General features: G+C 34.0%; 1 protein-coding gene across 8 annotated transcripts in view; it reads right to left on the bottom strand.

The window, feature by feature from the left end:
• The window catches only part of LOC127861382 (erbin-like), a 100,703-nt gene that overhangs the window by 33,551 nt on the left and 39,163 nt on the right, over positions 1–27,989 (bottom strand). For all 8 annotated transcript variants that reach the window (XR_008040190.1, XM_052399803.1, XM_052399802.1 and 5 more), the window contains 4 exons: positions 20,056–20,173; positions 19,330–19,408; positions 11,822–11,911; positions 833–953 (listed from right to left, as the gene is read on the bottom strand). Coding sequence is in view for 7 of the 8 variants with exons in the window: in XM_052399803.1 (XP_052255763.1) it covers positions 833–953; positions 11,822–11,911; positions 19,330–19,408; positions 20,056–20,173 (408 nt within the window). In the remaining variant the exon portion in view is untranslated. The remainder of the gene's footprint in view (positions 1–832; positions 954–11,821; positions 11,912–19,329; positions 19,409–20,055; positions 20,174–27,989) is intronic.

Raw genomic sequence — 27,989 nt, 5'->3', positions numbered from 1 at the left:
AATGGTCCATTAAAACAGTACTAAGGAATGATCAAATGGGAAGATGTTACCTAGCACTGGCAATAGATATGGGGCCCATTTACAGGTCAGATTTGGAATCTTTGCTATAAAATGAGATTTTTAATGAATTTTAAATTTAAAACAAATATTTGTAACAAAATATAAATTTGATAGTATGTTGAATTTCTTTAAAATTAACAAGGAAGTAAATAGATTCTGAACATTACTGACTTGTTACTATTGAAGTTTATTTGATACACCTGTTCAGGAGAAAAAATAATTAAAAGTACAATCATAATCAACAATCAATGAGAAATAAGGAAAATGTCAGTTTTATACACTTAACATGTCTGATTGTATAAAACAAGTGAAGAGTTGATTGAAAGCTGAACAGAAACCACTTATCCATTAAGTTGCTGCAAAATATACGTAAAACTAAGATTTATGACGCAAATGTACCATTTCTCCCAAAAATGTTACCAAATCTCCCTATTTCAATTTAGGGAGAAGTGACTTCTCCCAAAATTTTGAGCCTAGCTAGACCCCTGACATACACAAATTATAACACAAAATGGGATTATTATTTTTTCCATTTGTAACGAAAATGCCAACATAACATAGCACACTTATTACATACTACAAAAACATATCACTTTGAACAATGAACATAAGCAGCAAAAACCAAAAAAATATTTGTAAACACACAATTACAGAAGATAACAACTTCCCTGCAGGCATTAACACTTACACTGTTTCCAGTGTTATTTATACTCAGCCCTTACATATGGGATAACACCAAGACAACACCATAAGCAAAAATCGCAAGTGTTACCAGTTCTGTGAACTCATTGTGCCCGATGTCCAACTTCTCCAGTTCAATAAGACGAGAGAACGACTTGGGCAATGTTTTCAGGTGATTCTCGCGGATTTCCAGCACCTTCAATTTGGTCAACCTGAAAATGAATCCCCGTTAGACATTTATAGTAAATGCAGATTCAAATTGCAAAGGTCATTTGAGAAATCTTGTTAGTTAGCTCAGGGTAAACAGTCATTTACTTCCTGATCTGGCACAAAGTTATCATCTGATTTGATATTATAATACATGTTTTATCAATCAGGCAAAAGAAAATGAAGACATAAATGAAAAAGATAAAAAAGTGTAACCAGGAAAGCATTATATAGCATTTTATCATACCTCTACGCACATGGTATGATACAAGGGGCCTTTCTGATATCATGGTTTATATCAGTCTTTTGAGATGCAACATATTAATCAGAAATTAATCTAATACAACAAGACAATTTGATACCAGAATTCGGTACATTTTTAACACAAAAAGCATCAAAAACATATTTTACAAATGAAATGCACACCTGCTCATGACATCATGATTTTAACGTCAAATGTCATCAAACATTTTCATTCTTGACTTATTGTTTTGTAATATTATATCATGCTAGGGTAAATCAAAGCGCTGAAGGCACTGAATTAATGTTCGCTGTTGTATAATCTTAGACGCAACTCAGTTTTCAAAATTATGTAATAGCTTTTTATATCGCAAGTTTGAAATGACCACAACCCATTCAAATTTATAAAGATTGTTTCTTAAAACACAGGTGGAGATGTGTTTGTTTTTTATCATTGATACAGCTAATCAGTGTGCACATGCTAATTTTATTCGACATGCATTCAGCCCCGTTTTCACTGAAAGCAGCAAATATGTACACATTTCAATGATAAACACTAGACTGACCAACGTTGTCTTACAAGCTGTTAAATACACACTATGTAGTATACCATTGAGAACAGGCAGTTGCTGTGGTTAGAGCAGACGCTTTTAGCATTCTCGTCTGCTTAAATTTAATGGCGTTATCCACACAGGCAGTCAAGGGTAACGGTTCCTACTGTACTGTAGCTAAGGCATACTGATTTGCAAAATTGCATCTGCATTATTTGTGAGCTAATGCTCACAAATAAAAAACCCAGATATGCAATCCTTGCGTCTTTTTATTTGAAGTTTTACATTTTATATTACACAATGATCAGGTCTGACTGTTGAATACTAGCTAGACCTGGAAAGATGTATTGTTCAGTTCTAATTACTGTACAGCTTCACTTACATCATGCATGACGAAATGCCTGCCAATTTTAATTAGATAAATGCTAGAGACACATGCTGAAGGCCTATTTATATGCATGCATGTTGTTTACCCAACTTAACAAATCCAATCAATGAAAATCCCCACCTGGTGTTACTCATGTTCGAACAGAATTAAATAATAAAATGTAAGCTAATTTTTATTCAGATACACGAGAACAATCTGTTGATTATAATGAAACAGTTGTTCCAACTGTTTTAATTGATCAATTTTATTCAGAAAAAAAATTATAACGTGAGTTTTCATAAATTTTCATAAATTACATCACAAAAAAGTGTGTGGTGACATAATGGAACATATGAAGAGTCCAAAAGACAAATAAATTAATGTTTAATATTTATTCAGACACTTTAATATTGGCAACAGTACCATGGTTTGAAGAAAACAACCATATGCTGTCCTAAATACACAACCTCTGGGCCTAACAGTTCCAGAGACGAAGATTTTTTTCACTATATACATTCAAAGGAAACAAAATAGCCCCACGGGCAAGGCCTATTTTAAACCCATGGCATGCTATGAGTAAACTTAGAAAAGGACCACTTGACAATGTTATTTAAATTCTGACTTTTGGGAATTCATGGATTTTTTAAGTTTTGTTTTTTAAATCTATATTTAGCTCTTAACATCTGCATATGCAATGGACTATTCTAAACAACTTTGCAAGCATATTTTCTGGCAAGTGTTATTAAAATATCCAAAGAGATTCAGGAGGAGAAGTCATTTGAAGAAAAAAGTTCACAGAGGAAATCCGGCATATACTGACAAACAATAGTCAACATGGTATCCAAAAAGCCGCCTGAGAGCAATATGTGCTCAGGTGAGCAAAAGAGGCAACACAATCTTGTCACACAAAGACGGTAGTACAAGTTTGTACTCTTTACTTTTTACTTCTATTTACAATGTTTTCAAAATTCATACAGTCAACGACTCATCACAATACGGGGTTAGGCGTACCAATTTTTAACTATAATGAAATATTCACCTTTTGAAATTCAACCAAGTCAGATTTCCTGCCTAATCTACGAAACAATTGTGATTTGGTCTGGTCTCCAATTTAAAAGCATATCATTTTGTGAAAGGCCCATGATTACAATGGTGCCTACCCATCACAAGTACTTGATGACAATGTATCCCTGTCAATGTTAAGATATTATTACAACCCTGATTAGTTTACCTGAAATCTATGGCTTTCAACCACTTTCAGATGAAACCATTTACTGTCATGATAAGACTTCGATATAGAGGAAGCCGTAGATCTGATTTGAGATTACAATGTGTTAGTTTGAGAACACTGTGACACTCTTAAAGTTGTCAGAAAAATTCCAATATTTTGTTCATTAGTTTCATGGGAAGATATATTGAATCTTTTGCAAACAAATGCCATCCAACTTGACAAGCCGTCAATACAACAACCAAACATAACCAGCATTTTCAAGCTTGTTCCATCAAGCCATTAAAGTAATATTTATTGAAATTGAATTATGCATTGAAGGTTATTTAAAATAATACATTTTTCTAAAAGTTACAAGGCTGCCTTAGCTCAGTTGGTAGAGTGCTAGACTACAGTTCTGAGGATTGAGGGTTCAATCCCTGGCCCAGATATATAACTTGTGTGTGGAAAGGTCATGGAATCCTTTCTATGGCCAGTGTATATCAAGATAGGGTAGTTCTCAGTTATTTGCATCATAAGTATGTGAAATCATGAGTGGTAAGCCGGCAAGGTATCCCCTGAAACATATGAGTACGTTAACTGCCCACCCGGATATATGACTGAAATACTGATGAGACCAGCAAAAAATCCAACTGAACAACCAAAATTGTTTGCATAATAAAATATATGGACTGAAACAGAGTACATGTGTACACATCAATAATTGAACATCAATAATTGAAAGCTACTGATTCAACATAGGAATGAATGTAAAACTCTTTTTTTTAATGCATAGTTTTTTTAATGAAGCAATAATATAAAGCATTTTGACTTAAAGAAGTAACTATACCCTTAGACTAAATTTAAATGCTGAAGCATGAAATTCACAGAAAAATTTTGTATCAATAATTATTCTAAAACACATTTGTTCGAGTCATACAAATGCTAAAATAGATAGTAATAAACAATGGAAATGAATGAAATCCTGTCTCACATACATCCTTTTAACCTCATTCATGTTGCTTCTTTTCAATTCGTGTCAAGTAATCATATTGATCAAACTGATTCAGGCCAAACCTTAAGATTATATTCAAAGTAACCTGTTATATTTTTCTGTATTAATAACAATAACCTTTACGATTTAGACTCTATTTAGTACACTGCAGTATCAGAGTTCAAATCAATTCAGCAGGTCAATGATAAAGGCAAAGAATATTTTAACATTAATCGCAACAAACAATCTCAATTGAACCTAATTCACACAGCGATCTTTTTCTAATCTTGTATCTCATTATATTATTATTATTCTCAATACGCTTTAAAAATGTCAAGGAATCAGCTTAGAGGGATAAAACCGGGCTAGTTCCCATCAAAGGGGCTTTGTTCATGTACAATTCCATTTACACTTTGGGACCACCCCCTTTGTTTGTCAAGTTGATATCCATATTGAACACATTGAATCTTGTGAACATTGCATAAATGTACTTGCATAAATGTACTGCTGTTTCGATAACCCTATACCGGCTCATGTCAACATTTCATTATCACCATAAATTGTAAAACGATTATCTGTTTGAAGAAAAGATTTTTTTGTAAAAGGTGTTTTTTTCTTTTTTTCACTTTTCTTAAAAAAACACACACACTCATTTAAGTTTCAATAATTACACCAAAGTCTCTTAATGCTGTCCCTACTCTGAAACGTTTCAAGCATTAGAAAAGCATAAACATTTTTAAAATTAAAAATTACGTATTATTTATAAAATTAACCATCTCAGGTAACAGTTAGTTTTGTTGTTTTACACTTCAAGATTGAATCTCTAGCATTTTCAACATTTTTGGTCTGACTTCAATTAAGCGAAGGACATTAAACATGAGTGTATTATGTGAAGACTATGAACTTAATTGTGCGAGAGAATATCTCAGACACAGCCATATTGTTTTTGTTGAGTTTTTAAAGCGCCCCAGACAAATGTGACACGATAATTACAGGCCTCATTCCCATGCTTTATAAATGTGTAATTTATACAAGTAGATAGGATTCATTGTTAACATGTGAGAAAATTATTTTTTAATGATAGCAATGTTTAACTTTATTGCTCTTTCTTATATAATGCCAAAAAAAAACTAAAAACATAAGTGCATGACCCTTTGTACTTTTAAAAGCAAACATGGTTGTGTGTATGCTGTTCTAACATGCCTTAAACACCGGAAACGAATAGAATATCCAGAGTTAAGAATGGAGTAGAAAATATGCTTTGCTGTTAGGGCTTGAACGGGTACCCGAAATATCCGATGATATAGGATCCAACTTCAGATTCGCGGGTACAGATCCACCCCTGGAAATTTCGGTTCCGAATATTTATTTTTATAGATGTATGTAACCTAGCGCTGTTTTCACGAGTATTGTTTTTTATACAGACTGTTTCCATTTAAAAGATAAAAGAAACGTATAATAGATGATATTAATTGACGACTGTGACAGTCAAATAGCAGATCATTCGAGATCCTTTGGCTTTTATTGAATAAGAGTGTCATTTGCAACAAAGCAAAACTAATTCGAAATCATGGAGGATTTACACATTACAAATGCAATTCATAATGGCAATAAGTAAGTTTTCAATCCTTATTGTCTTTCTAAGTTGTATTAAAAACAACGGTAGTGGATCCAGTGTGTCTGGAATGTTATTCAGATAAATTTTGCATAATTTCGCGACCTGTCCAATTGAGTTCCTGCATCATGTAAATTGTAATGTCTTGAAAGCATCATCCACTAAGTTTAAATGCTATCTTGTGATGCAAGGAACCTCCTCAGTGCCCAATGAGAGAATCTTCTGCACAGCAGGAGATCTCGCCAGTGCTCATAGGGCTTGCCTGGACCCGTACAATGTTGAAATGCTTATTTTTGTGAAAACGAACATCAAACTGTATGAACAGTGAAAAGCATATGTTAACAAACAAACTATTTAGTGAATAATTGTTAAGGTTTCGTTTTATTTTGACATTGCTACAATGTTAAACGAGAACTTTATGTTTTTTTTTGTTAATAATTGTTTAATGTTTTTTAGTCAAATTATACTTCTAAAACCATTGATTTCTTTAATTTAGACAGAAACTTCAAATTTTCTCTCATCTGAGGGATCCGGATCCGAAAAACTGCAAGAAACCATATTTGGATTCAGGTCCGAACACATTTTTTGGATTCGTTGCAGCCCTATTTACTGTGTTGAGACCCAATTCAGTCTACCATAATATGTTACCACCACAAATGAAATGACATGTATGAATAAATAATTCTGAATCTTTTTCAATGAATTTCACAAATTTACGAAACTGTGCACAATGTATATTTGTGTTCATGTTAAGATATAAAAATGTGGGCAAAAGGAAGATAAAGTTTCAATGTTGGCAAAAGGAACAGTTATAACTCCAGTCACTGTTGTATTTTTTTATTCTATGATGCAGTTAAACTGCTTGTGACAGTAGTACAACCAGAGCTCTAGATTAACTGTGTATCTACGTATTTACGCATTGGAAAATTAAAACAAGAGTGCCAAACTGTCACAACATACGCCTGTTTGAAGGTTTTGGACAACAATAGTGATTGTTTTAAACGCACTACGTAACCCTGTTACCTATATTTTGACCCGTTATGACTCATATTTGAACTTGACATAGATATCATCTAAACACAACTTCTGACCAAATTTGGTGAAGATCGGATGAAAACTACTTCAACTAGAGCTTTGTCACAGACGTGACAAATACCCCTACATGCCGCATTGACACATAATATTTTGCATGTCGTGTTCACAAAAAACAGCGGACACTATGCTCATTTTTTAAAACACACTAAGTGACCCCTTGACCTAGATTTTGACCCAGAAAGGCCCATGTTCTAACTTGGCCTTAAGATCATCTCCATAAAACTTCTGACCAAGTTTGGTGAAGATCAGATGTAAACTACTTGAATTAGAGAGCGGACACCATGCTGAATGTAAAAAAAACACTAAGTGACCCCTTGACCTAGTTTTAGGCCCGGAATGGCCCATGTTCAAACTTGTCCTAGAGATCATTTAGATAAAACTTGTGACCAAGTTTGGTGAGGATTGGATGAAAACTACTTGAATTAGAGAGCGGACAACATGGTGAGGTTTAAAACGCACTAAGATACCCCGTGACCTGGTTTTTGACCCGGCATGACCCATATTCAAACTTACCCTAGACATCGTCTAGATACAACTTCTGACCAAGTTTGGTGAAAATTGGATGAAAACTACTTGAATTAGAGAGTGGACAACATTGTGATGTTTAAAACGCACTAAGTGACCAAGTTACCTTGTTTATGACCCGGCATGGCCCGTGTTCAAACTTGTCCTACACATCATCAAGTTACAAATCTGACCAAGTGTGGTGAAGATCGGATTAAAACTACATGAAATAGAGAGCGGACACCATGCTCAATGTGTAAAACGTACTAAGTGACCCTGTGACCTAGTTTTTGATCTGGCATGGCCCATGTTCGAACTTGGCCTTCAGATCATCAAGATAAAACTTCTGACCAAGTTTGATGAAGATGAAAACTACTTGAATAAGAGAGAGGACACCATGCTGAATGTTAAAAAACGCACTAAGTGACCCTGTGACCTAGTTTTTGACCCAGCAAGGCCCATGATCGAACTTGGCCTTAAGATTTTCTAAATACAACTTCTGACCAAGTTTGGTGAAGATCGGATGAAAACTACTTAAATTAGAGAGCGGAAAACATGCTGAATGTTTAAAACGCACAAAGTGATCCCGTGACCTAGTTTTTGACCCGGCAAGGCCCATATTCGAACTTGGCCTAGACATCATCTCTCTAGATACAACTTCTGACCAAGTTTGGAAAAGATCAGATGAAAACTATTTGAATTAGAGAGCGGACAACAAGCTGAATGTTTAAAACGAACTAAGTGACCCGTGACCTTGTTTTTGACCCGGCAAGGCCCATGTTCAAACTTGGCCTAGACATCATGTAGATACAACTTCTGACCAAGTTTGGTGAAGATCAGATGAAAACTACTTGAATAAGAGAGCGGACAACATGCTGAATGTTTAAAGTGCACTAAGTGACCCCGTGACCTAGTTTTTGACCCGACTTGGCCTAGACATCATGTAGATACAACTTCTGACCAAGTTTGGTGAAGATCAGATGAAAACTACTTGAATTAGAGAGCGGACACTTAATACGGACCGACAGACAGACCGACCGACAAATTAACTCCTATATACCCCCCTAAACTTCGTTTGTAGGGGTATAATTAGAGAGCGGATACCATGCTAAATGCTTGAAATGCACTAAGTAACCATGTGACCTAGTTTTTGACCCAACATGACCCATATTTTAACTTGATCTAGATATCATTTAGACACAACTTCTGACCAAATTTGGTGAAAATCGGATGAAAACTACTTCAATTAGAGAGCCGACACCATGCTAAATGCTTGAAATGCACTAAGTGACCCCGTGACCTAGTTTTTTATCCTGCATGACCCATATTTAAACTTGACCAAGATATCATTTAGAAACAACTTCTGACCAAATTTGGTGAAGATCGGATGAAAAGTACTTCAATAAGAGAGCGGACGCCATGCTAAATCCTTGAAATGCTTTAAGTGACCCCATGACCTAGTTTTGAACCCAGCATGACCCATATTAGAACTTGACCTAGATATTGTCTAGATACAACTTCTGACCAAGTTTGGTGAAGATCGGATGAAAACTATTTGAATTAGAGAGCGGACACTGCTATGGACGCCACCCGCCGCCAAAGGTGAAACTATAATACGTCACATTTTGAAAAAAAACGGGCATATAAAAATGCATTACAAATCAGCCTATTCTGTAATAATCATGTAATACCAATCTTGGTACGTATTTTTAATTGCTTGAAGTGTGTAACCGGTTAACCAACAATCCAGTTGAGTTTTAAGAGTAAAATAATCTTTGAATCAAAAGTAAGTCAATCAAAAGAGATTCATGTACTACATGAATACTATATGCAAGAAAGACCCAATCAAGACAGAGTATGTTGAATATTTTAAAGAAAGTCTGTTCATATCATCATTTAAAATTTACTGTGTTTAAAAAAATAACAAATAATAACATTTCTAGATCAAACACGCCATGTGTCAGTTTTCTATGGAAATGGAAAATACCCTTCAATATTCCTAAGTACCCTTTATTGCTGAAACAAAGGAGTGAAATGACTTTTAACAATAATATCAGGGGGTAAAATACCCCTTAGACTGGATCCTTATCTGAAACTCTGAGTATAAATCTTTGTTTGCTTGTGAAGCATTGATGAATGAAAGTATCAATTCTTTAAAGGGGTTCACACAATATAAGTAGGTCAAGATACCCCAAAACAGATCATATTTAACACCACATATGTTCATGCATTATTCAACATAGGAAAGTGCCGCCATATTATAATGTGATGATGCATTTTATTGTGCATTCGAGCCACACTCAATTAATACATAATAAAAGACCATTATTGAAATCATACACCATTCTTTATTATCCACTACATAAATGTATGCATTTTAATAGGTTTATAAAGACTAGTGGTGTATATCTGATATGTTGATGTTGTATTAAACTGAAGCAGACTTCTCAATTTGATACCTACCACCCATTATCTTCTTCTCCTTTCATTATTTCTGATGAAAAAGTACCACTTCTATAAACAAACTTAGCTCCAAAATTTAAAAGCTTTCAATATTTTCAGCTAATTTTATACCATGTCAATTAAAGAAGTTACCAATACTTTCTCATTTAGGACATTTGGTTTTAAGTTGCCAATAGTACCGTACATTTGCAGCCATAAGTCGAACTAAAAACGCTCCCAAAATTGACCTTAAAAGTCAACTTGACTTATGGGTGAAGTTTTAAATTAAAAAAAAAAATCCATATTTCTGGGCCGTTTTTTTTTAAGTAAAAAATCTCAGGAGCGCAGGAATGATATCAATACCCAATATTACAGTCCAGATACAACCTAGATGAAATCACAGCAAGACAATGCATAACTGTTAAATTGTCAAAGGAGTTATGGTTCTTGAGCACCTAACTTTCTTTCATTGTGATATATGGTTTATGAATATAGTTTGCATGGTTTTCCCCAAACAAAATTTTAATGTAATAAATTAACAAAGTGAAATAAATCGCAAAATATGTCAGCAAGAGTTATGACTCTTAGGCACTGCACATCTGCTTAACGAGATCAGCCTATATATGAATTTTCTAGTTGATACCTTTTATAGACTTTTTTTTAAACTAACAAAGAACAATAACTCTAAAAATAAGTGTTATGAAGCAAGTGTTATGGTTTTATGCACTGCACTTCCCATTCATGATATCTCTACACATTTGTCATAGGTCCTATGAAGTTTTAAGGTAATACCTCTTCTAGATTTTGATGTATATACAGGACAAAATGTTTATACAAAAACAAACAAAGGGCCATAATTCTGCTATTATGGAAGCAAGATGTATCACTCTTGTGCACTGCATATCCCTTCACTCAGATCCAACTTCTTATCAAGTTTGGTTCAATACATCTTTTTGTTTTCAATACATGCTGCAGACAACATTTTTTTTAATGCGATGGGCAGAATTGAAATAAAACAAGAAATTTTTCAGGGCTTTTCATCAGGATATTGGGAGTAGGCCAGGGGCCTTTCAAATTGGGAATTTCATGCGCGATAACTGCTTATTTTGGGATGACCGTGTTTTTAAAAGTTTTTGAAACAGGGTTTTTCATTGTGCAGAAGTATTAAAAGACATATTGTGGTGCATCCTTAATCATATTAGAGGTCATTGCTTTCAATTTGGGAGATGCCCAATATGTTTTATTAAAAAAAAAAAAGACCTTATTTTCGATTGGGAAGGGGCTGAATTTCGGCCCCTGTTATATAAGGGTGAAAAGCCCTGCTTTTAAATGTCAGCCATGTTTTCTTCATGAAATGTACATGGTTTTAGTCACTTGATCATACATTTTCAAGACAAGATTTTTCGTGCAGAAATACAGTTTTTGTGGAGAGTTAAGTACTTCTATTATGCAGGTTTTCTAATAAACCTGTGTGTGTCCTATCAAGATTGAATTAGGACATGAAAAAATTGCTTAAACAATTCATGAACATTTATTTAATATTAACTAGTCTTCAGAAATTGACAATTGATTTTGTGTTGGTAATGAGACACATACAGCACCATTAATATTTATGGAAAGAATGGAACTTGAGCAACTGTTTGCATACATACGAAAACCGTTTTTATTTGTGTTAACCTGTATGGAAAAAGCTTCAATAATATAAATAACAAGTATTAGTTTTGGCCAAATCAATCAATTCATCGTTTAAAAAAACATTAACTAATAATTTTGGCCCTTGACATAGCACATGTTTGAGAATATTTGGGTGGGGTTTGGGCATCAAAGGTGTCGGGATGGTGGTGGGGACTACTCTTACCTTCCAAAGTTTCCAGGGAGGTAATCCAAGAATGTATCATTCAAGTACAGTTGAGTGAGATTAGGCAGCTGTGAAAATCCTTCAGGTAATCTGAAAATACAGAAACAGAAAACATAGTTAACTTGGATCAGTGAATTACCCTTTGAATATACTACAATACTAAATAGTATATGTATGATGTTAACGGTTTCCATTTTTATTTCAGGTCTGTACTTAAAAAGTTGTTGTGAAGATGCAGAGGACCTGTAAATAAACTTCTAATCTACACACACAACGGTTCCCTTTTACAGAAACTAGTAGCAAAATCAGTGAATTAAAAGATACACAACATCTATTAGAACAAGAGATGTGATTGTCAGAAACATAATGCCCCCTACTGTGCCGCTTTGAAGCCAAATATTTGACCTTTGACCGTGAAGGATGACCTTAACCTTCACCACTCAAAATGTGCAGCTCCATGAGATACACATGCATACCAAAATATCAAGTTGCTATCTTCAATATTGCAAAAGTTACGACCAAACTTAAAGTTTTGGGACAGAATGACAGAGTGACAGAATGACAGACAGGCCAAAAACAATATACCCCCGATCATTTGATCCGGCGGCATAACATACCCCCGATCATTCGCTCCGGGGCATAAAAATGGAGAAATGCAGGTGAAATAGTTTCAATACTAATAATCATACTATAAGAAGATCAGAATGATGAAAGCATTGTTTTGAATCATGTTTGATTATTTTAACTTATTGGCAAGGCATTACAGTGCCTGGCATGTAAATGGTAGGTTCGGTATAATATAAAACACATTATTATGCTTTATAAAGATATAACCATTGTACTCTAGTAACTACTTTGGAATTTAACGCTCAAACCTCAAAATGTCAATTGACAAAACGTTATTAAAAGTAAATTGAGTAAAAACTACTGTATGCCACACATTCTTTTAGATAAACGAGCGAGTAATTGTGTATTTTAAGTATTCATTAAGGTTTATTTCAAATAAAATGACCTGATACAACTATAGATAATGAAGCAAATAGTAAAATATTAAAACCCTTAGTGCTACAAAACTATAGCCCTTATTCCTTCTTATAACCAAAAAATCTGATATCTTATTGGACTTTATAATTAGGAGTTCAATTCAGATGTCATAATTTTAATTGACCAATTAGACCAAATAATGTTGTCACATTAAAATGCATTCTTATTTGATTTTGTATTCATAACAATAGATCGATATTTGAAGCATTTTGCATATGATTTATAGCTTATCAAAGTAACAATCAAACCCAAGGATTTTGTATAAACATTTTGCATATATTGGTTTTAGGGAAACATTTAGACAGAGATTGATACAATATACAAAGCTTTGCATCTATATGTATTGAACTAGATTGAAGAATTTAAACAAATGTTGATTTCTTAAACAAGTGTCTTATTTGACTCGTATGAACAACATTACGTATAAATAAAAGTATTTTTATTTTATAGAATGTATACTTTTGACATACTTAACTTACTACCATACTGTACTACCATCTAAAATACTGTAAACAATTCATTTTGCCATACATGCCATAATTTTTCAGACCAATTCTGGGACATTGAGTTAAATTGTCCGGGACTTTTGCCGATTTTCCGGGACATGTATAAAATGTAGCGATATTTATAGACATATGCATTTTTGGTTCGTTTTTTTTGTTTCGCGTAGTTAATTGCATAAGTTCGAAAGCCTATCCGAAATACACTTAATCTATTAACGTCAAATTAAACATTACTACTTCCGTTACTAGATACAAGCTACGTGTTTTCAGTGTAAGCGTTCTAAACATAGATGGTGACGTCACTGCGTTATTGTTATTAAGACCGGTGTGTAATGCATAGTTGTTGATACGCCATTATTCATTTATGACATTTATAAATAAAAAGTTTTGACATGGCAAACGCAATTCAAATTCACTTATTATTTTTAACGTTATGTTTACTAGGGGTTTAGAACAAGACAATAATAAACCTAGTGAGGATGACGTTTTTATATGCTCACTTTTTTACTCAACTTCTTTGTCGGTTAAACGTGCGAACATAAAATGCTTTTAATTTTTTACTCAGCGATGTTGGACTTCAGATGTGTGAACAACTATCCTTTGCCCTTACGCAGCGGGAAATAATGACGTAGTAGATTAAAGTCAATTAACAACCACATTAAACAATGCCGCCTTTTCGGTTTGACCGCGAACGTGAGGCAATCGATATGATAACAGGACCTCTGTTAATTGATCGATTTTGACACGTAGCGTAGTCTGCCTATTCGGGTAGGCATTGTCATGGAGACGCTGCAGATATATACAGATTTGAGGTGCAGTTAAGCCTAAGATAAGGTACATGTATATATGGATTTTGTAAATTCCGGGACATTTGACAGATTTCCGGGACAGCAGGACAAGTTCTTCATTTCCGGGACTGTCCCGGACAATCCAGGACTTATGGCATGTATGCATTTTGCCATCAATTATTTTACTGTATGGGTATCAGAAGCTGTTTTATATATGGTGGACGCAGCTCATCACTTCACTGCATTCAGAAATTAACAAGATTTTAGACAGTTTATATCATGAGTCTGTTAAATTACTTCATTACATAAGATTATATATATAATCCGCAATAATTTCTTAACGCCAATTTGTTTCCCAGGCAATGTGGGAATCTGTCATCTTGCTAATGCCAAAAATAGCAAACATTCAAACAGGAATTAGAGAGATACCTGAAGTACCCAAATAACCCTCTTCACCTAGACAGTCAACACTACCCATTATCACCCAAATTGTTCAAACTGAACCAATAATGAGGGACTGGCGGGTGGGCTAAAAATTGTAGCAATTTGACCGAGAAAGTGTTTATTTAATTGGTTAGAGCATGGATCTAATGATAGTCTTATCTAATAATAGATGTAAAAGCTGTTTAAGACTAGTATTTTCTCTGCATGATAAACACTTCTGTAAATGCAAGGTACACACTAGAGCCATTAAAGAACAACTGCAAAAAAATTTGTAACAATTATCTTTGACATTTTAATGGCTAAATTTGCAGTACATAATCAGATGTGATTGTGCGTAAGCAAAAAATCAGCAGCTTTGAAAATAGCAGTATTTATGGGTTCTTTATAGCGGATGGCAGCCACTGTAGGACAAATTACAGTTGTTATCTTGGTAGATCAGCCATTCAATGATAAAATATCTAGACTCAGTTTCTTCTGTCAACCTCTTAAATCTCTTACTTATTGGTACACAATGCATGGATTAAAAAAGGTAAGAAAGCATCTACCATCAATCCCAACCCTAAAAATATATACACAAAGCAATGCCCTAAAATAAATCAAACTTTTTATTTTTTTACATTATGGACTAAAAATGGAAAAGTACGACTATGCATTACTAGGTTTGAATACAATAATATTGCAGATACTTTTTTTAAATTTACAAACCACTAATATGGACTCTTCATCTGACATGTAATTACTTTTGGACTGAAAGGGGACTTTATTAACTGTTAAAATAGTAAATTGCACAAAATAGAATATATAAACTTTTCTGAGATTTTTTTTTCATCCAACACCTTGAAACAAAATGAAAATGTATTTATGTAGGAGTATGACAACAATTGGGGAGGGGTTACAATTGTTCGAAACCACCTTAACAGAAAATGTCTACAGAGACCATCCTTCTGCTTACCAGTATGTGCTTAGAAGACATTAAAATTGTTCAAATCATGAAGCTTTAACACCTCCACATAAATGCATTAGAAGAGTAGTTAAAACCGATTCAATTATTGTTAAAATTGCACATTCTTCCACAAAACCTTGAGTATAAGGTGTCAAAGAATGTTGTGTTAAGAATTATTATTACTATTTTAATGCTGTTCATGCACATTCATAGAACCAATTTATTGTCTCCATTAGCATATGAAAATTTAAGCACTTTTTGTTACATTAATTTCATTAACTATATTTTATTTTAAACTGATACAATAGACTATAACTATTGTGTTACCCAGTTAATGAGACATATCTATCATTTCTTTTTTCAACAAAACTTCACGTCTTTAAATACAGAAAATTAGCCTGTAAAAATAAATACAAAATTAATGCGCTTTGAGATTTACCATGTAATTATTAAAAAATATTGAGGAAAAAACTTTAAAATATGAAGAATGTAAATAACATGTTATAACGCAAACATAATTTACTAAGTAAACAACAGCTATTTCAAACTTTTAGAGAATTCTGTAAGACACAAAATAAGGCAAAGTAATTTTTAATATGTTTGTATTGTTAACACTGCCTTAAGATTTTATATGTCTTATCTTTTCACAGAAAGTTGGACAAAGTATCAATTCTTAAAGCAGAGACATTAAATTGCATTTTATTTCCTTACACAAACACAGAGGCGCACTTTTTTAGAAGTATCATTAATTTATCTCAAGGTTTTTGTGTTATTGTAAGATCTGAAACCTAACCCAAGAAAATAAATATGATTACACCTAACAAGAAAAAAATCTCAAGCAAAGCTTCTATGGTTGTGAAATAAATTAAAGCTTTTTTATCGACCCTAAAATTGAATAGTTTCACATTATAATCCAAAAGAAGCAAAATAATCGGAATTTTTTATTTAGCAATTGTGACCCTAAAATTGAATAGTTTCACATTATAATCCAAAAGAAGCAAAATAATGGGATTTTTTTATTTAGCAATTGTATTTTTTGTTACATTAAAACCACGCTTGAAATCATTTTGAAACAATTTAATTTTTTTATAGGATTCAATTTCAACCATGTCTCTTCTTTTTTTATTGAAAATACCACACCCCTCAAAATTCTTTATACCAGAAGTTTCCGGTATGTGTTTAATTGAAGGTTCATAAAAATGGCTGAAAATATCAACAAACATGTACCACAACAAATCAAGGTCCATAACAGTGATCACAATTAGTGTAGCCTGGCCTGCTGGCCCTGGCATTTTTTGTAAAGAGTTTACTCACATTTTAAAATTAACATATACCAGTTTGTATTATTTTTATGGGTTCAATATATATAATATACAAATATGCTAGCTTGGTTGAACTCCTAATTCATAAAGGACGTTACTTCATGTACCCCACTTCCTGTGATTTATGGAGCACTTGCAACATGCTGTTTATCTTATTATTCAGCATCTCAAGAATTATGCTAGTGTATTTTATATTAAAACAAGAGCACCGCATAACGGGTGCCATGCTTGGCTGCGGGTGCAGTTTTGAATAAATGAAAGCTTTTCAGAATGTTTTAGAGGTCACAGTGACCTTGACCTTAGACCTAGTGACCCAAAAATGGGTGTGGCGTGAAGAACTCCTCAAGGTGCATCTACATATGAAGTTTCAAAGTTGTAGGTGGAAGCACTTTGATGTTAGAGCCAAATGTCAAGGTTTTAACACGAAGCCGGCGAACTGCGGATGACACGACGAGCTGGCTATGACAATACCTTGGGTTTTCTCCGAAAACACCATGCTAAAAATGGACATCTCACACATAACACAATGCAGAGGTATTATTATTTGCTGTTTTTTATGTAAGTTTTTGAGAACAGAATAGTAAATATTGTGTCTTAAAATAAAACTTTCATGTGTCAAACTTATGGATATATGACTAACCTGACAAATTACTTCCAAATAATTTAAAGGAATAATGTTTCCATTTAATCAGTTTTTTCACATTGAAGGTCACAGGGGCCATGGGCTTCCTTTCATCTGTACATAATTATAATATAAGTTTTCATTGTATAATGTATCAAATGGCAAAATGACATAAACCAAACCTTTGTCTATTTCCCAGTTAGCAAAGCACTAATGGCTTTTTAATTAAAAGTTCTTATATCAAATAATGACCTTTGGTTTTACAATCAAAGACAGCATGCGCGTGTTGGAAGACCTTTGCTCGAGTCAATGCCAAAGTGACTATCATGAAATCAAAACTTCTTACATAAATAGCGAACACAACAAGATTATCTGTTTCTCAGTGGAATAGACATGTTGATCTTTGACTATTGTTAAAAAAAAACAACTTGACACCAATTTTGACAATATCAAATTTAAACACTACTATTGTTCTATTAAAATAAACAAACAAAATTATGTCTATGTAAAGCCGGACTGTGCTTTCAGCATATAAACAAAGAAATTTGGGTGTTCTTTCTAGCATTCAAGGAATTTTTTTTTATAATTATTTTGTTTTGGTAAATAAAAGCAAGTGATGTTTCCACTTGTTGCACAGCGATATTCATAGGATTTGAAAAGATGGGTCCTAAGACAGGATTTGTTCTAAAACATTTTTTTTTCAAGATTTCAATGTGTCCCAAGTTACGAAGTATTCAACTTTTTTTTAAAGTCAAATTTAATTTTAACAAAAACAAAAAGAACAAGGGCTGTTTGTAAAACATGCATGCCCCCCATATGGGCTGTCAGTTGTAGTGGCATAATATGTAATATGTTTTTTGTCACTGTGACCTTGACCTTTGACCTAGTGACCTGAAAATCAATAGAGGTCATCTGCCAGTCATGATCAATGTACATATGAAGTTTCATGATCCTAGGCCTAATTATTATTGAGTTATCATCAGGAAACCATTTTACTGTTTCGAGTCTCTGTGACCTTGACATTTGACCTAGTGACCTGAAAATTAATAGGGGTCATCTGACAGTCATGATCAATGTACCTATGAAACTTCATGATCCTAGGCCTATGCTTCTTGAGTTATCATCCAGAAACCATCTGGTGGACGGACCGACATGAGCAAAACAATATACCCCCTCTTCTTCGAAGGGGGGCATAATAACAGCAAACTATGACACATAATAAAAATACTTGTCCATGTTACAAGTCTTTTACAAGTGTTTAATTAACCTATTATTTCCATTTTCCACTTTTGCAAGGCTCCTGTTCAGTAAAAAAAGCTTCTTCTCCACATATGTTTGAACCCCTTTAGACCAGAAAAATCTAGGCGTTTTGCCTACTTTAAGACTTCATAATCTTCTGTTTGGAATTACTTAACTCCGGCATACTAAACAGACTTGTAATTGTTTGCTGATTTTTCTTTTGGAAGGCATGATTCTACTAACTTTGTATTTGTTAACCTGTTTATATGATGTACTTATTTATACAGTAAAGTGCATGTGGTACCATGCAGTACATTGGAAATAGTAAAGTGAGTTCATTATGAATTTCACCTAGTGTTTTTTTTCCTTCATCAATTTTTGAGATCTCAATAATATGCATCCAGTATGCTTATGACCAAAAGAATGTTTTCTTGTGATTTAAGTGTGTGAACTATGCAGGACGCAAGGGTAAAAATATCCCAGGTTGTAGGAAAAAAAACTATTTCAAAATTGTTTGCAGAGAATTCGACAGATAAACAAACATAGAGATTCCAAAATACCCTGTCCTTGTGTAGACATAATAAAAAACATCCCCTCACTTACTTCCCCAAGGGATTTATGCTAGCATCCACCACCTGTAGATACTTGCAGGTCTTGATGTTTTCTGGGATATCAATTACACCTGCAATTTAGGAAACATATGTATTAGCAAGGCAGTGCAATTGTATGCAGGTTTTAGAGCTCAAAGTGAAGCCACAAATTCAGTAATTAATTGGATAGCTTTTTATCTGACATTTCAACTTATGTATTACCTTTCTTCTGAGAACTTTACAAATGATGTGGAGAAGATCCATAAAAAGATAATAGTGTTGCTATTTTCCCCAAAATAAGGGCAAAAGAATGCTTTCCAAAGAAATGACACAAAAGTAATGCCATAAAACAATTTGGTACTATGATGAAAACCTGGGAAACTTTTTTGGATATATTTTTGACTTTTTGACAACAGAAATAAAAATATTTGAACCATGAAAGTTGCAACAAAAGCGCAACATGTCTTAAAAAAGTAATCTTGTCACTGTAATGGCGTAAAATATGTTTGTTTCATGTAGATTAAAGGCGTCATGGTGTAATGACTGGGTGGTCTTAAGTTCGATCCCCACATTGGGAGTGTTCTTTAAATCATTCCCAAAGACACCAAGTATTTATTCTACCCAGGGAACGGACACAATGGCGTTTCAGAAAGCCTACGGCTTTTGAAGCAGTTGAGCTAAAATAAATAGGTTAAAACTTTACAAGAATACATTCAGGTATGAAGGTAGTTGTATATACCATTTTTACTGAGGTCGAGGTTCTCCAGGCTGATGAGCTGCCCAATGGCTCCTGGTATCTGCTTGATCTCATTGTCACTGATACTCAGCTTACGGAGGCCATGACAGTAAAACAGCTCCTGAAATACAGGCAACAATACCATGCATGAAAGATGCAATACAAACAATCCCTGAAATATGCAGTAGAACAGCTCCTGAAATACAGGCAACAATACCATGCATGAAAAATGCAATACAAACAATCCCTGAAATATGCAGTAAAACAGCTCCTGAAATACAGGCAATAATACCATGCATGAAATAAGCAATACAAACAATCGCTGGAATATGCAGTAAAACAGCTCCTGAAATACATCCAATAATACCATGCATAAACGAGAGCGCCGATGGCGTTAAAAGCATAGGTGCAAGATACAGGGAAGAATGGCGTCACTTGGTATAATGTAGTTCGATATCGCAATCCGCGAATTTCTCAAATCAATAATTTCAAACAATTACCGACTATTTAAATAGATAATCTTTCCATTTACATCAGTGTTTGAAACGCTTATGAAAAATAATTACCCAAGCCTTTCAAAATTTAAGCACGGACAGATCTGTATCGAACTATTCTTTCCACAAATGAAAATAGACGCTACCCTATTCGTCTGCGTCAAGAATTTGTCGTAAAACTTGTGGTAAGCATTAGATGCAGACGTGCACAACAGATTGAGTTCTGAATACAGATTTCTGAATGCAGATTTTTATAGAAACTCCTCACAGCAGTTACTTCCCTTGCTTCGCCCGGTCAGTAACTTCTAGTATAAGGGAGGCCACTGCGTAGGAGATTGAGATTTATAGTGCAGATAGAATTGTTTTACGAACGAAATTTGTTTTAGGTTATAAGAAGATTTTTTGACATAAAACGGTCTTAGAAAAATTCACTAAAAACGGTGTCAGCAATATTCTTGGAATAAAACGTTAGAAAAACGTTTCCAAAAAAAAATTGTAAGAATGACCATATACTAAATTAAATAGATATTTCGTCTGATTTTTGATCAGGTAAGGCTTCATAAAGGGCAACCAATCGATGTGGATTTTCGAAATGTAGTATATACCATAAGCATAGGTGCGTAAACGCACCTATGCTAAAAATGCAATACAAACAATCCCTGAAATATGCAGTAAACAGCTCCTGAAATACAGGCAATAATACCATGCATGAAATAAGCAATACAAACAATCGCTGAAATATGCAGTAAAACAGCTCCTGAAATACAACCATTAATACCATGCATGAAATATGCAATACAAACAATCCCTCAAATACGCAGTAAACAGCTCCTGAAATACAAGCAATAATACCATAATGAAATATGCAATAAAAACAATCCCTGAAATATGCAGTAAACAGCACCTAAAATGCTAACAATAATACCATGCCTGATATATTCAATAGTACAATGCATGAAATGTGCAATAAATAGCTGCTGAAATAGATGTGAAGGCAGTCAAATACTTCTGGTGGTAAAACAGCTCCCTAGTGCCATAAAAGCAGAACAGTCTCCAAAATAGCAAGTATATGATGCTGAAATTTTTTATTTGTAAAAATTAACAAATTAAATGACTACCTCTCCCAGCCTTAAACTTTGATCAGATCATAAATGTGTCCTCCTCCCCTTTCCCCACACACCCAGGCTATTTGGGAGACAAGCACCTTCTTCTGAAGGATTAAAGATAACAGAAAACAAGATGTGTTTGTGAAACACTATGTCCCCCATATATTTGACCTTTGACCTTGAAGGATGACCTTGACCTTTCACCACTCAAAATGTGCAGCTCCATGAGAAACACATGCATGCCAAATATCAAGTTGCTATCTTTAATATTGCAAAAGTTATGGCCAATGTTAAAGTTTGATGCAGATAAATAAACCAACAAACCAACAAACAAACAGACGGCAAAACAATATGTCCTCCAGTATAGACTGGGGGACATAAAAATGTTAGACTCTAGGGTATCTCATAGAAAATAGAAGTAAGTCATATTTCCTTGGGAAAGTATTGGAGAACAATTTTACACAAAAGGGTTTATATTAGCTCGAGGTTATCAAAGCTATCCAGGTTAACAAAATTGTATTTTCAGATGAAAGACTTGATGATAAAAGTACCATGAAACTGCTTATCGGCCTTCATTTGAATGTCACTCAAACCATCCTCTTATTTCTGCCCTCTCAGGTCGGTCAGACCATCACAATGAAAAATGTCAATGGAAATAAAGAGGATTTTGGCAGTTGTAACACCTCCTTACTAAGAGAATCGTAAAAAAACGTCTACGGTGTATCCTTTGTGTCCGCCTACCCAACAGACCAGAGCGTGACAGCATACAACTACATGCGTGAAGCTGTCTGAATCTCAGTGCATTTCTGGTCTGTTGACCATCGTCAATGAAGTTAGACTGCTGTCATTGAGGTAAGAGTGGACCGTGAAAGATTGGCTCAATTGGACTGCAATGGATACTGAGTCACTGTGACTCAATTTAATATGGATTAGGTAAGGAACACCTGAAATCATTCAGGTTCTTCACACAACGTACATAAACGCCGCCGACCATACAGTCCTTACAAAACACATTCTGTTTTGGTCATAATATTATGTGCAATAAATTACTTTTTCAATAATAATGCTGGAATTTTTATATTATAAACCTTCTTAAAGTCCATCTTTGATTGTGCGCAAATTTTGTAAGTTGAACTATGAATTTTCTTTAAAAAAATACCTTAAATTATTTAACATGAAACAATATGTACTTTCCACCAGAAAGGTCAGTGACACCCAATTGTTTTCAATAATTTTGAAGATTTCCTTTTATATTGAAGCAAAGAAGTGCATGTAGGGAATTAAGGGTCCATAGTCTCCACCTGTTAGACAATTAATTTAGGCCAAAGTGAACATGATGGCCCCAGAAAACCCCACTTGAACTGATAGCATTATCATGTTACACAGCTATAGATGTCTGCTCTTGAGTGGAACTTATCTGGTCACAAACTAGCGGAAACCAGCGTTTACTTTAAACAAACATTCAAGATAGTCTTTCTTATAACCAGCATGATATTACTTAGATATCAGGAGACAACACACTGATTTTATTTGATTTGCTTTTAACCCAAATATCCCATAGACTTTTCATAAACATTGTTCTTGATGTCACCACCAATCTCCACTTAATGTAAAAAATCAATTTCTGTTTGATAACCAATTTGAATGTCGGGGCACGTTGTTTACATTGAGGTAATCACACGATTTTCATACAAGACACACAAATCAATATCTCCCTATCACAAAGCCAATGTTCACGGCAAGAAGGCGTCATGGTTCTTGAAGATTTGCATATCAGTGACATCAAGTTATAAAGTTAAAATTTTTAACTGCGGAAATCAAAGGATTAAAGCTTAAAGACATGACATCTCTTGACTCAAAACACTTTCTGTTTTGGTCATAATATTCTCAAACAAGAGCACCGCATAGCGGGTGCCAACACTCAGCTGTGGGTACAGTTTTGAATAAATGATAGCTTGTCAGAAGTGACATTGACCTTTGACCGAGTAACCCAAAAATGGTGCATCTACATATGAAGTTTCAAAGTTGTATGTGGAAGCACTTTGATTTTAGAGCCTTATGTTAAGGTTTTAGCACAACGCGGAGGGCGGACAGCAGACTCCGGACGATGAGCTGGCTATGACAATACCTTGGGTTTTCTTCGAAAACAGCAGAGCTAAAAATGACTCAAAATGGTCAAAAAGATTTTAATGTTTGCTCTCTTGATCCCTTCAAAAGTGTCTATGTACATGCAGGCATGGCGAAATTAGAAAAAATCTGCCGGTCATCCGGACAGGCATTTCAGAAAATGTGCCGGTCCGGAGAAAATTTAGCCGGACCGTAAAGCAACAACAACTTAACTAGAAAATTCAAAAATGGCAGCGATCACATCTTGATCTCTTTATTCAACCGGCCGTTAAATTGATTTTAATCGCTTAGAGGTTACACTGGCAGCTAATTGGTGTTAATCGGTTGTGTAATGTCAATCATGTTGTGAAAAATTCGCGTGTCAGTTTTTATTACATGTATTCCCTATTAGAACGGTTCGGTGCGATAATTTCAATAACGTATGTGCAAGCCGAATAATTATCAAATTTAAGTTATTCGAAACGATTTAAACATTCTTACTTTAATATGATTGCAGTTTGGAGCGGCTGTTAAAATATACTGCGCACAGTACAAAACACGTTACCTGACATTTAATGATTAAGGCATTTCATTTTTCAGAACGTTTACTAGTAATTAATTAAATAAAAAAGACGATTTATTTACATGCTAACGCAGTGTAATTGTTAACAGAGATTCATTTTCATTTTTGACCAGTATCAGAAAGTCCCCGGGAAGCACGTTTTTTTACATGGCACTGCATATGATGCAATAAAAACATTTCTTTGTACATGTATCGTATTGCATTCAATCTAAATTTAAATTCGCTCGTCCAATGAAAGCTCTGCCCCATAATGCACTGTACTCTTTACACTTATGAAAAATGGCGTATGCATATGGTTGTGTTGATCACGATACCATATTTTATTGTCCTTATCCTACTCGAAAAATATGTAAAAGCTATCAAGATCTTTTTTGTTACAACGCAGTTGGCGATTTTGCAAACGAGTTTAAAGTAGGTGTTGTGTAACAAGTTGGATTTGCTAATTGTACCTAACAAACCTACAGCAAACATCAAAACAACGAGCGATTTCATTTTCATGATGTAGTAAGCGATTAGCTCTTCGAATTTTCAACTTGAAAAAAAAAGATTTGTTTGCAATCATTTCACATTTTGCCGGTCACCAGGACCGACATTCTTGTTAAACCTGCCGGACCAAATTGAAATCTGCCGGTCAGGACCGGCGGACCGGCAATTTCGCCAAGCCTGTACATGAAGTATTATCATTCAGCTTTTAGACTTCTAAACTGTTCAAAAATACCTAAAGTTGGTGATGTAAATACTTGAACACTTTTCTTTGGAAATAAAAGTAACTGTCGAATAAAGTGTGTAATTATGTATTATGTCTTAGAATGGTTTACTGCACCAATGTAAAATTGTTAACCTGATAAACCTGGTTATTGTGGAAAATCTAATCTGATCTTTATCATTGTTGTAATGCAAACATTTGATAATATAAGATTGCTCTGCTTTAACGCTTTGCATGCTGGGAAATTTGTCGTCTGCTAAAATGTCGTCTGCAGAATTTCTAAAATAAGCATTTTCTTCTATTTTTTTCAAAGAATACTATCAGAATAGCAAACAATTTGGATCCTGATGAGACGCCACGTTCTGTGGCGTCTCATCTGGATCCAAACTGTTTGCAAAGGCCTTTAAAATTCGGTTTCCACACTGAAAGGGTTAATTTACTTCATGACTCAACTGTCTGAGCTAATCTCAAAATCAATGTCAAAATCAATGAGTACAAAAACTGTACTTTCCGCCTGTTATAGGATATTAAATGATTAGCCGACTAATGCATTCATTCTAAAAAGCAAAGAATGGTCTCTGTTCTTCTTCAATGGATGTGAATGGACCATTGATAAAGCTAGTAAACAAAATGTTGGGATATTTATTGACATAAATTACTCTTAAACAAACCTTTTTTGATGGCATTGTGTACATAAGTAGTATTTATAAAGCTTTGGTCAAAGTCTTGGTTTGATTCATACATGTAAAAATTAATATGAACAATTTATATTATTTTGTGGTGTTATATGTATTTAGCAACAGGTTTTTGACTGCCTTCAAATCTCATTCACAAGATGAAAGATAAATCATTTTATGGGAAAAAAGAAACAACTTTGTTTTATTAATTTCAATAATAAAAACTTGTTATTAAAAAATTTTGTGCTGAATGTTTTAGCTACAATTCTTAATGGACAGGGGAAACAAACTTGTCAATTTCACATGAAAGTCGCAAAGTTACGTATTTAATGTATGAATCTCATATCAAATCCTAAGCTATATGCCAAGTACCCACAATACTATTAGTGAATTATCACCAAATGCATAGGAATTAAGATAGGTTAAAACAAGTGTTCATTCCCGTGTAAAATCATTTAAAAATATCAAGCACGCAACAGTCAATGTTAAAAATTACAAAAACACATTCAAAGTATTTCGTTCATCTTTGATTTCATATATTTACAATTCCATGCTGCCATCTATTCAATCATATTTACAAATGTATTACCAAACCCAAAACAGTACAAACAGTATTTAAGTATAATTTCCTATATAGCCTGTGTGAATTTGATCTCAGCAGCTTTAACATTATGCATCTTTCAAAATAGAATATTACGGCTTTCAATTCTTTGCATTATTCTATTCAAATATCCTCACAATTTGTGTATGCATAATATTATCATATTTACATACGCAGCAAGGAAAATCCTATTCAATGATCCGCAAATGCGAGTCAAACTTGAAAAGGCTGCATGGATTAATTATGGGAACTAATATCAAATAAGGCAGGATGTCCCTATTGAAATCAGCTTTTAGTTCAATATTTAACAACATAAGGCAACTGTTTACCTTGTACATACATGTACTGAAATGATTCTTGTTTCAATACATTGGAATACAAATTTACAAAATAAGAGTTAACAAACAAAAGTTCACATATTAGGTCACATTTGAATGACATTCCATAACATTTGAAAATTATAGATAAAACTAGTACTAGTGCTCAGGCACCATTTCAGTGCTAATTGATACAGTAAGTACTGAATATACACAACACTGTCCAGCAAATATACTGACCCCAACTGTTAACATTGCACAAATAGTTTCATGTTGTTTGCGCTCATTATCACCAGTTAACAAGGTGCCATAATGGCATATGTTTTGGTAAATAGACATAACTAATTCACACAGAAAAACTATAAAACTTGAATCAAATAATGACACCATCAAAAGCCAATAATAACCCAAATTGAGATCAGGTGTATTGCATAATTAACAAGGCTCTCTATCAGTTTCAGCAACTTTAATTGCCTATGCTCCATTTTCTTATATAGAAGAACAAAGAAAAAGCTCCTAATATAAAGCCTCCTATATATGCACAGTGGAAAATGTTCATGAATAATAAACAGCAAATAGCTAATTGATTCAATTATAAGTTAATTTCTGCTTCAATTTTGTTTTGTTTCAAGGTGGAAAATATAATCAAAGAGTTCCATTTTATCTGTATCAGTCCAAATTTAGTATACCAAATAGGGGGAGGGGGTATGTAATGTCAGATTTGTTAACACCGAGGTTTATCTTCTAACACACTTTGAAAGTAATTTTTCACATTAAAGGATAGATATAATAAAAACCTTTATTTTACAAGAGCACCGCATAACGGGTGCCACGCCCGGCTGCGAAAGCTTGTCAGAATTTTTTTTAATTTTTTTAGAGGTCACAGTGACCTTGACCTTTGACCTAGTGACCCAACAAGAGATGTGTTTGTCAGAAACACAATGCCCCCTACTGCACCGCATTGAAATAAAATTTCTATTTATCATTTGGCAGGCATAGAAATCATCTCCCTTTAAAGGTTATTACTTCCCTTGAATTTTGTCCAATCCAACGGGGGGGGGGGTCTCACAGTCAATTATGACCATGTCAGACATCACTGACAACCAAGACCTGTGATTTAAAGGCTCTATAAAGGTCACGATCCGTAATTATTTACCGATTTTTAATTATTGTTTTTCATATTTTATTTATAAAGGTTATCAAAAACCAATATGTATATGCAATTGGACATTACCATACAAAAATAAGCAATGCAACTTGTTTTGAGCTCAAAATATAGTGTCCTCCAAGTCAATTGTGTTTACAAACAATCAGTTTATTTACATCGCTGTTTACTCGGAAAGTGAT

The sequence above is a fragment of the Dreissena polymorpha genome, chromosome 16 (assembly GCF_020536995.1).
Source record: "Dreissena polymorpha isolate Duluth1 chromosome 16, UMN_Dpol_1.0, whole genome shotgun sequence".
In the NCBI taxonomy this organism is placed as follows: domain Eukaryota; kingdom Metazoa; phylum Mollusca; class Bivalvia; order Myida; family Dreissenidae; genus Dreissena; species Dreissena polymorpha.
This window is presented reverse-complemented; position numbering and strand designations above follow the sequence as displayed.